The sequence below is a fragment of the Takifugu rubripes genome, chromosome 20 (assembly GCF_901000725.2).
Source record: "Takifugu rubripes chromosome 20, fTakRub1.2, whole genome shotgun sequence".
Lineage (NCBI taxonomy): Eukaryota > Metazoa > Chordata > Actinopteri > Tetraodontiformes > Tetraodontidae > Takifugu > Takifugu rubripes.
Window position 1 is genome coordinate 12940240 of NC_042304.1, and position 14013 is coordinate 12954252.

The following is a 14013-nucleotide window of genomic DNA, read 5'->3' on the forward strand; positions in this document are numbered from 1 at the left end:
TTCAGCCAGGATTTAAGAAGAAAAGAGTCCAGCGGGGCAGAAGAATGAACCAGGATCATTTATTTTCAGTAAACAGTGCAGACGTTGTGCATTTGTACCAGGTTACACATGAACAGCACATTAGATTGAACTCCATTGTTTAATATTTTCACTTTTTTTCCTGCAATGACAGCATGCGGCAAATGGTGAAGTAATAATTATCACAGTAATCCCCAAAAATCAGCTGTAAAAACAACGTTTCACGACACTGAACACCTTAATGACGCGGCGATGTGTTCTGACCCGGCGGTACCTCAGTAAATGCTGCTACATCACCTCCCCAAAACACTCATTTGGACCTGATCAAAACTGGGAGGTTAAAGTGTCTGGATTTATCCCGCGGACACAGTTTTAGTGTCAAGAGGTGGGGAACCTTAAAGCTTTTCAGCAGCAGCTGGGTGCTCGGGCGTTCCACCCTTCCATCCTGATTTCCGCGTGATGAGAAATGTTCTGGACACAGAAACACGTGGCGGGCCCAGAGAGCGGGGCTGAATACTGACAATGACTCTTCTAAAGAACCGTGACCGTTTACGACATATAGGGGCCGATACATGCAGGTAACAGCGACGGGCAAGCGTCGCCTCTGATGATCTGGATTCACAAAGTGACCTCAAACCCAACCGTTAAAATCATTGTTCTAAATTCTTTCCAAAAATAAATCTAAAACATTCAAATATTAGTTTTTCTTGTCTGTAACATACAACACCGATCATACGTCATCCGCGTAAAATATACTCCAGACCGGAAAAATACACGTCTGCTCAGCGTAAAATAAATTTTAATCAGTAAGAAATTAAATAAAGAATCTCAGAGACTTTATTTTTTAAATAGTTACCTTTGAGTGTTCAAGGATTTCTCTTTTAATAAAATAGGGGGGGGGGGGGGGGGGGGGGGGGGGTTAGGGGGGGCAAGCGTTAACCTGCTGGTTTCAGTACCAGGTTTAGAAAAATAGCCTAAAGAAATGTGGTGACCAGAGAGGAGGATTCCTGACGCCCCCTGAGAGCTCAGAACCCTCCTGGTTTAACACTGAACCTTGGGAGGATCCCATCAGGTGCTTTTCTCATCGTTAAAGGCACACACACACACACACACACACACACACACACACACACACACACACACACACACACACACACACACCATCCTCCCACTGCCACGCCTCTGCTCACACGTTTTATATCTGAGTAAAATGGGAGATTTGATGCCCCTGGAAACCAGCCTGAACTAATTCTTTCCCAATATAATATATTATTATATTAGAATATAATATTAATGTCAAGGAAAAAAATAGGTTTTATTTTGCTAATCTTAGATATTTGCATAGTAAGTGTGTTTAAGGCCGGTGCAGGGAGCTCTTTTCCCGGGCAGTTAGAAGCACTGGGAGGACGTCAGGAGCTGATTGGCTGATGCAGCGCTGAGAGGCAGCAGCTGGGGGAGCGCCGTGGCGGCGGCGTCTGGCGGGAATCATGAGCACAACCAAGCAGAAACGTTAGAATCCACACGCAAGAAAAATTCCCTCTTTCCTCTGGAGCCGTGGTGGAGCTGGGAATGATGGGAGAGAACGATAGCCGGACACAGGCGTCCCTCCACAGGAGAGCGGGAAGACGCCATATTGCTTAAATACAGTACGATCGGGTCGGACTAGTGACCTGAAGGACACGGGTTCCATTTTTGAGGTTTGGTGCTGGATGTGTGTTTGGGAATGAACGCTGCCTCTTCCCTCCGCCCTGCTGAGGAACGGCGGAACATCAGCAGCTTTGGCGCCGTGGAAACGGCTGCGACTGGCCTCCGTTAAGGCTGAGTGACAATCGGACGCGAGGAAGAGAGAAACGATGAAGCGACGGTGGGAAAATAACCGATACTGGCCTCAAAAAGGTCTGGAGGAACGCAGCCTCTCTTCTGGAATGCATGAATCAGCTGCTGGGTGCAGTTATGTTGGAATCCAATTTCCTGCTTCATGAGATCTAATCCTACAGTCACCCTGAAAAGGCCACTGCAGAACCGCAACTCAAGACGTTTCAAGTATTTTTTTTTAAAAAATCGTGTAATAACTGTTTGTCCTGTACATCCATTAATATGGAACCTGTGTTATTAGATTCTGTTCCATGTTGGAAACCAGTGTTTGTTTGAAAAGGCTCCGTTTGCATCATCCGTGTGTGTGACATGGACAGGTGTGTGATGCACCTGCGCGAGCGGTGACGTCACTGCGGCTGGTCTCGCCTGTCCAGCCGGGTCTCGCTGCTGTTGCATCGGACCTGCTGCAGGTTGCTGCTGACCACCGATCCCAGGCAACACATGGAGTCAATCTCCTCCAGGAGGCCTCGGTCCTGCGTGACGGCCGTCGGACCCGGACACAGGCCCAGGCCCAGGCCCAACGTCCCGTCCTTGGACACCTCCTTCTCCCACGAGACCTGCACAGTGGTCCTGGACCTGCCTGGGTTCTCTTTCTGGCCCCTGCTGGCCTGCCTCTGCAGAGCTTTCTCCTGGTAATTCTTCACTGTCTCCTTGGACAGAACCTTCCGCCTCAGGATGCCGGTGGAGGCCGACGGGTTGGAGACCTGAGGAGGCTCCGCACCTGCCTGTGTTTCAGATGTGCTCCGAGACCTTGAACAGTAGGTGGGAGACGACGGCGTGGGCGTGACCTTGTGGAACATTAAAGGAGAGTAGGAGAGGCGGTCTCCTGGTTTTCGGCCCATGTTGGGCTGGTGAAGCTGCAGCTGGGGCGGTTTGGCGCCCTGGGCTGCAGGAGCTGCCGTCTTTGACATCTTCAGGCTGCTCTTATTCAGCTGCCTGCGAGGAGACGGGGGGAGGTGTTTCCCGTGGACCGCGCTGTCGTCCTGGCCCATGTTCCAGCTGCTCGGTTCGTCTCCTCCACTCCCGCTGCCCTCGTTGGTAGCTGCAGACGTCATGGACTTTTTCTGGAAGGAGGAAATAAGATCAAGGAATCAATGTAGCTTCATCTTAAACTGATATTATAATGATTGATTTGAGCTATAATTTAATTTGATATGTAACTTCTAAATCCCGGCACGTGTCCAGTCTCTCTTCATACCGGGGACTTGTAGTCTAGATCTTCAGTGGACCTCAAGAAGTCCAGACTCTTGGCAGCGCTGAGTTTGCCTTGCTCCACCGCTGAGGTGTTCAGAGAGTCCAAGATTTCCTCCAGGAGGTTCATCTGGCCCGGGTTGGAGGCTTCCATGTCGAGGTCAAGAGAGTAGGAGTCGTCGCTGTCCTCGGTGTAGGACGGGACATCGCCGCTGTCCTCTGAGGAGATCCTGGAGGGACAGAGCCGGAGTGTTCACTCTCACTCTGACTGACCTTTGTGGTCACAACTGTAGTTGCAAAATGTGGCCACTGGGAGGCAGTATTACCCAGGAGTTGACAGAGTTGTGCTTGGATGTAAAAAGCTTTATTAAAAATATCCATTTAACTGGTTTAAATATTTAACATCCATTAATCCATTCCAACACGTACTTGCTTGCTCGGTCCAGCTCATCATCATCCAGCCCGTAGCCCAGGTCTCGAGGGCCCACGCTCATGGGTGACTTGTTGAGGTTTTGCTGTTGCAGAGGAAAGAGTGAAGATTGGAGCAGCACAAGACAGAAGATACCGATTCTGCAGCTGGTTTCAGGGTCCGATTAAAATTTCTGCATTGTTGGGATTAAAATCTTTACTTCTTTATAAATCACATGAATCGTGTCTATTATTCACACCAGCCCATGTGAACGACCCGTGCACGCCACAGTTTCCTAACAAGGGCTTTAATAAGTCACCTGTGCACCTTATTTAACAGGCCGGTTAAAGAAGAGACAGAAGCTTCAGAAAATGGGGCAGGACCCTCCCCATGGGAGTCTGAATCTGCCCTAGGCCACATATTAACATGCCTTCTGCTGGGATGCACATGTTGCACTCTCACCGCGTGTGCATGTTTATTTATGTTAGCACGACGGGGTGTTATCATTTCTACTTTTACATACATTTAGCTGCAAACCTCCTACACACCCAAACAATGAAGTGGGCATAAGAGACATATACATTAAAACAAACTATAGAATCAGCCCCCTCAATGCATAAACAAAGATAAAATCTCAGAAGGATGTCAAAAGGTCAAAGGTAAGGACGCCCTCGATCCTGTCGCGTGATCAGAAATCGGGGTCGATCAAGTCATTTTCAAAGATCCGGATCTCTGATGTATCAGAAATGTAATGTTGGGTGGTCTCATGTGTTCAGGAGAGAGAGGAGGCAAAAAAGCCTAAAAGTTCACTGCCAAAATAGCCAAATTTGTCCGTCTGATAGCTGATTTGATAGCTGAGATCTTTTTAGTTTGTTTAGTTAAGAAAAGCTGCACATTTGAACAAACATCCTGAATGTGTCTGTTTAGTAGCTGTTTATTTTGTGATAAAATGGTGCGATCTCCTTGTTTTAATAATAACTTAATCTGCAGCAGCGTTGGAGCCACGTTACTGACGACCGATCCAGTCGCTCTGACTTTTCACCACTTCTGACCTACGTAAGTTTCACAACTTTGTTTTTAAAGCTATTAGTACGGCAAAGAAGGTCACTTCCTGTCACCAGTAGGTGGAGCTATAAGGAACACTTAACAGTGACACATTGTTCATGGTTTCAATAATAATAATATTAAGAGTAATAATAAAATGATGGGACAACCTAATTGTCCACCCTTTTTTCATTGTATTGTAATAAGTAAGTAATAAGTATCGGCTGGAGACTCAAATACTCAAAATCAGATACTCAAAATCAAACGACTCAAACTCAGAATGTGTTTGGGACATAGTCCAAGGTCATCTTTAAAAGGTTACAAAATCAAAGCTAAAATACCAAAAAATATAAATAATAAAAAAGACTATAAAGTGAGCAAAAAGTGTGGTGGGGGTGAGGAACAGCCCCCAAAAAGAAATGAGCACAAAATCAAAAACAACAAATGAATTAATGAGAAAAGGAAGGAAGGAAACATTCAGTAGAGAGAAAGATTCCTCAGAGCCCCATAGAATGATGGGGAGGGGGGGGGGGTGGGGGGAGGGGGGCACCCTGGAACCATGAGCCGATCTGTTGTTGATTAGCCGGCGTAGTGCCAGACAGACAGGCGGAATATAAAGTGTGGCTGGCCCGGCCTCATTTAGGACTCATGTTCGGCCACAGAACACTCACACACACACACTCACACACACACAGAGACACACACACACACACACACACCAAAAACAAGAGTTAAAGTGCCATTTTCTCCATAAAAGTCAGCAGAGGAGATGTGTGCAGTAGCCACTTAAGCCTCTCAGCCATCGCGCTAACCAAGAACACATGTGGCGGCTGCGCTGATTGGCGAGCGGCTCCTCTTGCATGGTAGCTCGCAGCTATAATGAAAGAGATTTCAGAGAGGCTCGGGCCTGGGATCCCTAAACAGCCTTTAATGGATTCCTGTGTCAGGGCAGTAAATCTGGGGCCAGGCCGACGCGCCGGCCGGCTAAAACGAGCCGACGGAGCAGAGATGCACCTGTGAGACACTTGGATGGGGGGGGGGCAGAGCTAGACACACACAATCGCAACAATCACGTGTGTGTGCAGCTATTGGGGCTGTGCGTTTAAGCAAAGCGGTGTGTGTTGTGGAGAGCGGGGCCTCTCTCTGCGCCGAGGTGTTTATTAAAGCAAGGTGAACCCAAACACGAGCAGACACAGGTCACCACGCCGGGCCCTCTGATCTCCTTTACGGCTCCGGTGCCGTCTACCAAAGGAAGTTCCACAGGGAGCAGTAAAGGGAAGGTAGCTGGCTTCATGGCTTTATCAATTTGTCACTCCCTTTCTTCGGTGTGACCCTTTACAGCAGCACTGAAGATGAAACTGTGCACGACAGCGCAGTTTAGGATGGAAACGGCGGATCCAGCACAGGGAGTGAAACACCTCCTCCTAAAAGGACCGAGCCTAAAATTAAATATCCAACAAGAAAGAAAGAGAATGGTGACTGAATGTGAGCGTCTGACAGCTCTCTGCCGCCCGCCCGTCCCTCCCCAGGCCTGACAGGACAGCGGAAAAGCACAACAACAGATTATCCTCCTGCTCCGTCATTAGCTTCTTGCTGTCAGCTAATGGGAAGTGGAAAGGTGAAAATGCAAAGCGCTTTTCTCTGCTCGTCTCTGGCTTCCTCCCTCCATCAGTCTGCTGCCGGGGACAGATGTCACGCGTTCTGTCTGCCTGCCTCTCGCTCCCCTTCCTCTCCGCGAGCCGCCACGGGCGAGGTTGTGAAGAATGCGGGGACGGGAAAACCGGGAAGAGGAACGGGAGAAACCAGAAACGTTTTATAAAACCCCTCCTGTGCTCCATAAATTAAGGACTTGATTCGATATCTGAGCTTCTCTGGTACAGTAATGAGAACTGAAATCACAATTTACTGGAAATAAAGGAACACAGGCGTGCACGTCTAACCGAGCGCTTACTCTCAGCGTGCCTACCCTGGGGTTCCACACGCGAGCAGCACAACTACTAAACGTCTGGTGGGGTTTAACATATATATAATTAATTGCTTTTGTAAAAGGGAATAGAGCCATCAACATCAATTTTAGTAGCTGGGTCTGGAGAAGCCAACCCTCCCCTTGTGCTCTCGTCCCTGCGTGACCGTTAGGCAGAAAAACTGGAGCTGTCTGTGAAAGGGCCAAACTCTGGTGGACTTTAATAGCCGGCGCTACATTATACATTTTATACGGTATTTCTGAGTGGGCACCGATCTCACAGCTTGGCAGCGAATGTGAAGAGAAGACGGCGAAATGCAAACAAACCTCAGGGAGAGGCTGAGCCGTTGCAGAAGTATGGCCAAGTGTGTTTCTGCCTGTTTAAGAGCCGCTCACTCAAACGGGATAAAGAAGAGAAAAAAGATCCACCAATCATCTGTCCAACTGGCTGCTGCTGAAAGCCCACTTCACTTGTGCTTTAAACAAGTGCAGTATATAAAAATCGAAAGAAAATGTCCATTATGAGCATTCTTCCAGACCAAACTCGACTCAGAGATGCGGGAAAATCACCAGGTGTCGTGCGGCGAGTGGATGCAGTACCTGGATGTGGCCAGGAGATGGCACTTTGGGTTCAGAGAGGAGAGAAATGAGGGAAAACTCAAATGCAAAGATTAAAATGCAAAGAAATGTATAAATAATCGTGCTAGAAACACACACACACACACACACACACACACACACACACACACACACACACACACACACACACACACCAGCATTGTTAAAGTTCACAATCATGCATCATTTATCTAAGGTGCATATTTGCAGCGTTCTCCATATTCTACATAAAGAGCGTTTAACACAAATATTCTATGTGGTCTATAATCTAAAGATATTATTAAAAATATACTAAATATATCACAAATTACAGTAAATTAATCATGTTCATGCTACAAGGTGAAATTCAATTTTAATTTTTCACTTAACATTAAGTCACAATCTATAGTTAATGGAACTCTGGTTTTCATTATATTTTGTGTTAAATTATTAAAATAGATAAACTCGACATTGACACATGTTGACACCTAAAGTAAGAACATAAAGTCCGTCAGCAATATGATGTAAGTGTGTTAAGAATATAAATGACCTCAGACACCGAAAGACTGAAATCTATCATTCCAGTTTCCATTGATGACGTGAGCGGCCTGTGTCATGAATGCAAACAGTGAGTGACTGTTCCACGTCTGTGTTAGTAACACCGTTTCTCCTGCGGCTCCAGCTGCCGCGTCTGCGCTGCCTCACCAGGTGAAGAGGCCAGAGCCTGGAGCTGAGCACCGACCACAGGCCTGCTGGCTGTCACAACCCATAACTGCATCCTCAGCTCCTCTCCGGGACTCTCTCCCTCTCCCCCTACATCTCTCCATCCTCCTCTTCTCCCCCCTCTCCCCCTCATCCACTTTATCTTCCTTTTGTCTCTTCTCTTGTCTCCTATTCCCTCCTCCCTCTCTCCTCTCCTCTGTCGTGAGCCACCTTTTCCTCTTCTCTCCTCTTCCCCCTTGTCTCTCCTCCTCCTCCTCCTCTTCTCCCCCCTCATCTCCTACCCCCTCCCCCTTCTTCCTTTCCTCCCCTCTTCTCCCTGATCCCCCTCTCCTCTTCTCCCTGATCCCCATCTCTCTCCTCCTCCAGTTCATGTAAAAACAGCTGCATTTTTTCTTCATTTGCAGATGTTTCTAGTAAAATATGACATAAAACAGAAGGATGGAACCAGAACAAAAAAGAGGTGGCAGAAAGGAAGCAGAACCTGAAGAGTCAGACAGCAGTCAGCCGTCCGAGCTGATCGTGTTTTCGTCAAAAGGAAGGATCACTCCTACATTCTTAATCAACAAGCTCACCAAACACAACAAATCACCCACATCGAAATTTGTGCACAAATGACAGGTTTTTTTTTCTTGTTTTTTTCCTTCTGTTTTGTGCGCGTGTTGGCTGATCAAATAAAAGTCTGAATTTTGGAGCTGTGATTATTTTGTTGGGTTTAATTAAAGGAGCCGTCCTGGGATCAGCCGTTTCATTTTCAAGGACAGACACAGAGGAGTGAGCCGGGATGAAAAACAGGAGGGATGAAAACAGAGCAGACCTTTCTTTTCACACAGGAGGAGGAATGTCTTTAATCAGGTGGCATTTCTGGAGCGCCGGCCGCTCGCGCCGGATCGCTTTCTGGATCCATACGGCGGGCGGGTGGTGGCTGGTGTGAGCCGGTGGAGAGGACGCGGTTCAGAGGGACTGAGGACGTTCTAAAGACTGAGATCTGTGTGTGGGCACAAGCAGGAGGGGCAGAACCATACGAGTTCTGTTTTCCAGTGTTTTAACTTAACCTCTATTCAAACAGGTTATTCCCACCGAGTCATTTCTCATGTCGGAACCACGCCTGCATCAGCTGAGAGGAGTCATTCAAAATTGGATTTACTAAGATCTCTAAGATCTTTCTCGCTCTCTCTATACACTGAAATCTTTATTATGCGCTTTCATCGTTCATAAATAATCGCTCATTCTCATTTTTTGGTTTTGGTTTTTTATAGTTTAGGTTTTTAAGGAACTTTGCGTGTGAATTTAGGGACTGAATGAAACCTGTCTGTGCCTTTCAACCCTGTTTAATGTCAAAATAATCTCTCACTTTGTGTTTAATATTCGGCCCTTAAGTCCAAACTGATATTGCAGCATGTCGAGAGAGACGAGGATGATGATGATGAAGGATTAAAGAGCAGTGTGGACGCAATTGTATATATAACCAGAGCTGGGGGACTCGCTTCCCCGTGTCCTGCGTGTCCGACGGTCTCCGGCGGTCTCCGGGGACCCGTTACTGTGGCAATGAGGGGGCCTGGATGGCAGGGACGGGGGGTGTGAGCATGTGCATATCCTGAATACGGTGAGTGTGTGTGTGTGTTTGCGGTTTACATACTGTGGCAACTGCATGTTAACTGTTAATCTGTGTGTGTGTGTAAGCTGGGGGGTGTGGTGGGAGTCCGAGGAGGCCTTTAAGAAAAGCCCTAATTGCCGTTCCTCTCCTCTCCCCGGCCGTCACACCTTCCTCTGAGCTAAGACTTTCCAGCCTCATCACACACAGGAAACACAACGCTAATTAGAGACAGCACAACCTCTGCTAATCACACTCTTACGCGACTGTGACCAAAAATGTCAGTGTGCGCATTGCAGACATGTTTTCCTCCCCCCGCCCTCCTGGATGTGTTTCTGTGTTCCGAGTCCACTCGCCGTTTTCCATCCAGCAATAAGGGGTGAAAAAGCTCCAGCTGAGAGCTCAGAGGTACACGCGAGGTGAGGAATACGGTGGATCTGCTCACCCTCGGGCTGTGCGAGTGTGTTTAATACTGCACACCGGTGAGCTATTTTATTCACGCGACACTAAATTTCCGACATCAAGAAACATTCCTGCTCGGTTTCATTTACACCGTCTTTTCAAACGCGTCTCTCTGGAGAGACAGAGCCATGAATCTGTGCTCTACAAGCTCTGAACTCAACAGAACCGGGAGGGGAAATAAAACCCCAAAAAGACTGTCCACTTATGGCGCACAAGCACATTCTTCAGAGGAAACGCTGACCAGCACATGAGCGGCGTCTTACAGCATGAGTGCGTTGAAAGCGGGGGAAAAAAAAATGCTTATCATTACATTTGGCACCTTGACAAACTATGGCGCTTCCAACAGAAAAGAGAGAGAGAGAGAGAGAATGGAGGGAAGAGAAGAAAAGAGAGGAGGATAAAAAGTGGGTGGAAAGAGAACTGAGGTGGAAGAATGCATTCATGTCAGTTGGTGAAGACGGAGCTATGGTATGATCAGTTGGTGTAAATGCAGCTAACTCATTTACTGCTGTGTGTGTGTGTGTGTGTGTGTGTGTGTGTGTGTGTGGGTGTGTGCGCGCGTGTCATACCCGTCTCATCTTCTGCAGTCTCCTTGGAGACAGGCTCTTGGTGCTGGTCGGAGACCCCGCGCGGACCGTCACCCCCTCCTCCTCTTCCTCCTGAGATGGACGAATGTTTTGTAAAAGAAATGAAAAGACGTCAGAGCTGCAGAAAGACATCAAACACGCTGGACTCTCCTTTTAATCCGCGCCGTTTCCTCATTAGCAGTAATATAATGAAACAAATCCCGAGCTTTCTATATAGCGAATCTACACACGAACGCCTCATGCATGTCGTCCTAAATGTGTCACGTCCTCCTTTTCCTGCCGTTTCTTTAAGATTTCTCTGCAGGTCATGGATGTGCGTTTGAAAGCTGAGGTGCATTGATGCTTTCACTGGGTCTGTTAGATAAGAAAAGAATATCTACAGAATATCACCTCGTTCCACAGCAGGTTGCAGCAATTACAAGGTTACGACGTTTGACAAGTTTTAAACGCTCCAGTCCTGATTTCAGCCTGGGAGCCACGCAAACGCAGATTAAAAACGATCCCCGGAAGCTTGAATCAATTCATTTTGTATTTGTAAATCCACTGATGTGTAGATGAAACCTGTCTAAACCTCTAAATATAAATAGATCTCAACGCGCCGACTGTACTCGCTGCGTGCGTGCAGCTGCGCATCACAACTCCGCGTGCTCCTCTTGTTCATCATCATTGCCCTCTCTCCCCTGCTTCACACTGACAGATCAAACTGCTATCGCCTTATCAAATCCATCAGGCTTATGGAAACATACACCTCATTACATTAGCTTTGAGGAAATCACAGGCTCGCTGATGAAATATGCAGACAATAAAAGAGGAGGAGAGAGCGCGGCTACGATGACATGACAGGCCATAGCCAGAGGGGCGCTGGTTAAAAATGTACTGCCATGAACAAAGCTCTAAGCAGGCTTCAGCTTTCATTAAATGCTGCTGCGTCAGAGCCCAATTCTCCGTCTAAAGCGTCTTTCCTGTCTGTTTCTCTGACTTTTGTGTGTGTGTGTGAAAAGTGCAAAGGTGCGTTTGGACGATGGCACCAGCGCGTGTCAGAGAGGTGGGGCGGGACGTGCTGCTCACCCTTGCTTTGAGTCTGCCCTTAATGTCTCGGATGCCCCTCTTAGCGTGACTCTTAGCCTGGGAAACACACAAGCACACACATGCAGGGACACACAGATTACTAATCAAAACAAGCTGCATTAGCATTCTGCTCATGTAGCATCAGAAAAACGCTTTGATCTCTGTAAAAAAGAGACAAAAGTCTGGGGGAGGGAGCGATCGCAGAGATGAGACCCCTATTTTGACCGTCTACAGCTCACTGCCTACTCACTGCCACACTCTAAAGCTTGTTTTTGGTTGTGGCAGCATTATTTTTGCCAATTATAAAGCAAAGAAATTAAATCTTGGAACAGGTGCAGGAGGAGATCTGAAGACATTCCCTTCATACTTGTGTTCTCCCACACTTCCCAATCATGTTCTCATGTTTCTATGTGTCATCCTGCCCTTAAAGCACAAATACATTTCTTTTTTCAGTCTCAGATCCCTCGCAAAAGCATCCTTATTTACCCCAAACACACTCAAGAACATCTCCCATCCTCGGGAATACAGAGCATGAAAGAGTCTATATCCCCTTTAAGCTCTGCACCATCAGCGCTCACCTTTGTCACGGCGGTGTTGATGAGGGCTCCTCCTCTCTGACACGGCCAACACAAAAACAAAAACATCACCAGTCATTTGAAGGCTCGATGACACAGCACACAAATACAACACAAAGGAATAACGAGCTGCATTCATTATTGGGAGTAATTATCGTCTCTTGTGTCGGATATTAAAAGGCTCTATTAAGCAGAGCGAGGGCACGCCGAGGGCAGCCCTGCAACTCCTGCAATCTGTATTTCCACCTGTAGATGTCACTAAATCCTACACACTGGGCCTCTAAGCAGAGCTGAAATTATAAGTCCAAAGGAGAACCGCGCTGCAGCGTTGGGTCACATCAGGCGGGCGCTAACATTCAGAAAGAGGCAGGAAAGGACAAGAGATTGATTTCTGCTCCGAGTTCTGCAGACCCACATTACAACACGCAGCATCTCTCAATCCGTCGCTTCCTGACATCTCTTCTCTCCTCGAGCTTCCGCCGCTCCGCTCTTGTTGTCTGTTTGGTCTTTAAACGTTAGCACAAAGCCTCGGCTAAACAGCTAAACAGGGGAAATGGCAGCCGCTGTTTAAGGAGCCGACAGAGGGGCTGAGGTGAAGGCCCCTCTTATAGATCCCTGTCAGTCAGGAAACGTGAACTTTAACAAACCTTTGAAGAGCACTCTAGAGAACTAATTCAGCCTTAGCTGACGGCGTGCAGAGAGAGGGAGAGAGAGGGAGAGAGAGGGTGTGTGTGTGTGTGTGTAACAGAGCTGATAAGAGGGGAGAGAGAGGAAAGAGAGACGGTGGACGATGAGAAGGGGGAAGAGACAGGGAGATGAAGAAGGACGGAGAGATCTATGTTCTCGGGTCGGTTCAGCGGAGTAACGCCCGTGTTTGCTGCCAGATCAACGTGTCATGTCGGAGGACGTCCTGTCACGTCAAATCACTTCAGTCTCCCCCCTCCTGTCTGTCTGTCTCTGCTGTCCCGCTGCACGCCCGGCTTCACACGCGCGGCTGCGCGCTCAGGCGGCGGCGGACGCAGGACTTCAGAAGCCGAGCGGTGTCACTCAGGCTCGCAATTAATCCGAGCCGAGAGGAAAGGCGGCGAGTGTGATGGTTAAATACCTTTACGGTGTGCATCCACTGCTGGTAGGACCTGGAATTACCTGCAGGGATTAAGGGAAATATGAATTCATCTCAGACGAACTTTTCAGGATGGGGTTTGCAGACAAAACAATAGGTGATGTGAAGTCTTGGGCAGCACTTAATGTGTGTCATATCCTCCGGAACAGGCTTATAGTTGACTGCGCGGCTTTGAGCCGTGATCGGAACTGATGAGCCCAATAATGTGACGGCTAATTAGCTGCAACATGTGAACGGTAAACAGGACTCCAACCTGAAGTGCTGTGATCAAAACGCTACAATTTGCCTGCGCGCTCCTGTGGGATTTCCTGCGTCTGATGTGCGGCGCGGTCGTCACGTGCAATAAAGCTCAGTCCTGCCAAAGCCTCGTTAATTCTTTCGTCAATCTTTTTTTGTGAGATCGCGAGGATGCACTTGGTGAACGGAAGTCAGCTGGAGTCATAATTCAAGCATGATGCCGGCATCTCTGTCAATAATAATTAAATTCCGATTTTCCAAAGACGGTAATTAGCACACAATCCTACAGGGCTCAATTATTAAATAAACTAACACTTTTGTCACATTTGTTTATCAGTCTTTTAGTTTTTTCATTGTCTATTTCACTTTATTATCCACTACAGCTCGACTCTGTGCTGCGAGAAATATGGCAAATAAATATGATGTGGCTAATTGACAGATTCAGCGCTACTCACTTCCACAAAATCCGCCCTCTGTGATCTCTTCTTCAAACATGTCGGAGAAGCCGCGGCCTGCGTTCAATTTGGCCAGCCGTCCGTCGATGAACTGC

At 47.7% G+C, this 14013-nt stretch overlaps 1 protein-coding gene across 4 annotated transcripts in view; it reads right to left on the bottom strand.

Annotated features, from left to right (window-relative positions):
* Window positions 1-42: 42 nt before the first annotated feature.
* dennd1b (DENN/MADD domain containing 1B) overlaps window positions 43-14013 on the bottom strand; it is an 81115-nt gene continuing 67144 nt past the window's right edge. For all 4 annotated transcript variants that reach the window (XM_011615034.2, XM_011615035.2, XM_011615033.2 and 1 more), the window contains 8 exons: window positions 13919-14009; window positions 13209-13249; window positions 12107-12142; window positions 11529-11585; window positions 10443-10532; window positions 3514-3599; window positions 3092-3314; window positions 43-2957 (listed from right to left, as the gene is read on the bottom strand). In XM_011615034.2, the coding sequence (XP_011613336.2) occupies window positions 2241-2957; window positions 3092-3314; window positions 3514-3599; window positions 10443-10532; window positions 11529-11585; window positions 12107-12142; window positions 13209-13249; window positions 13919-14009 (1341 nt within the window). In that variant the 3' untranslated portion in view covers window positions 43-2240. The remainder of the gene's footprint in view (window positions 2958-3091; window positions 3315-3513; window positions 3600-10442; window positions 10533-11528; window positions 11586-12106; window positions 12143-13208; window positions 13250-13918; window positions 14010-14013) is intronic.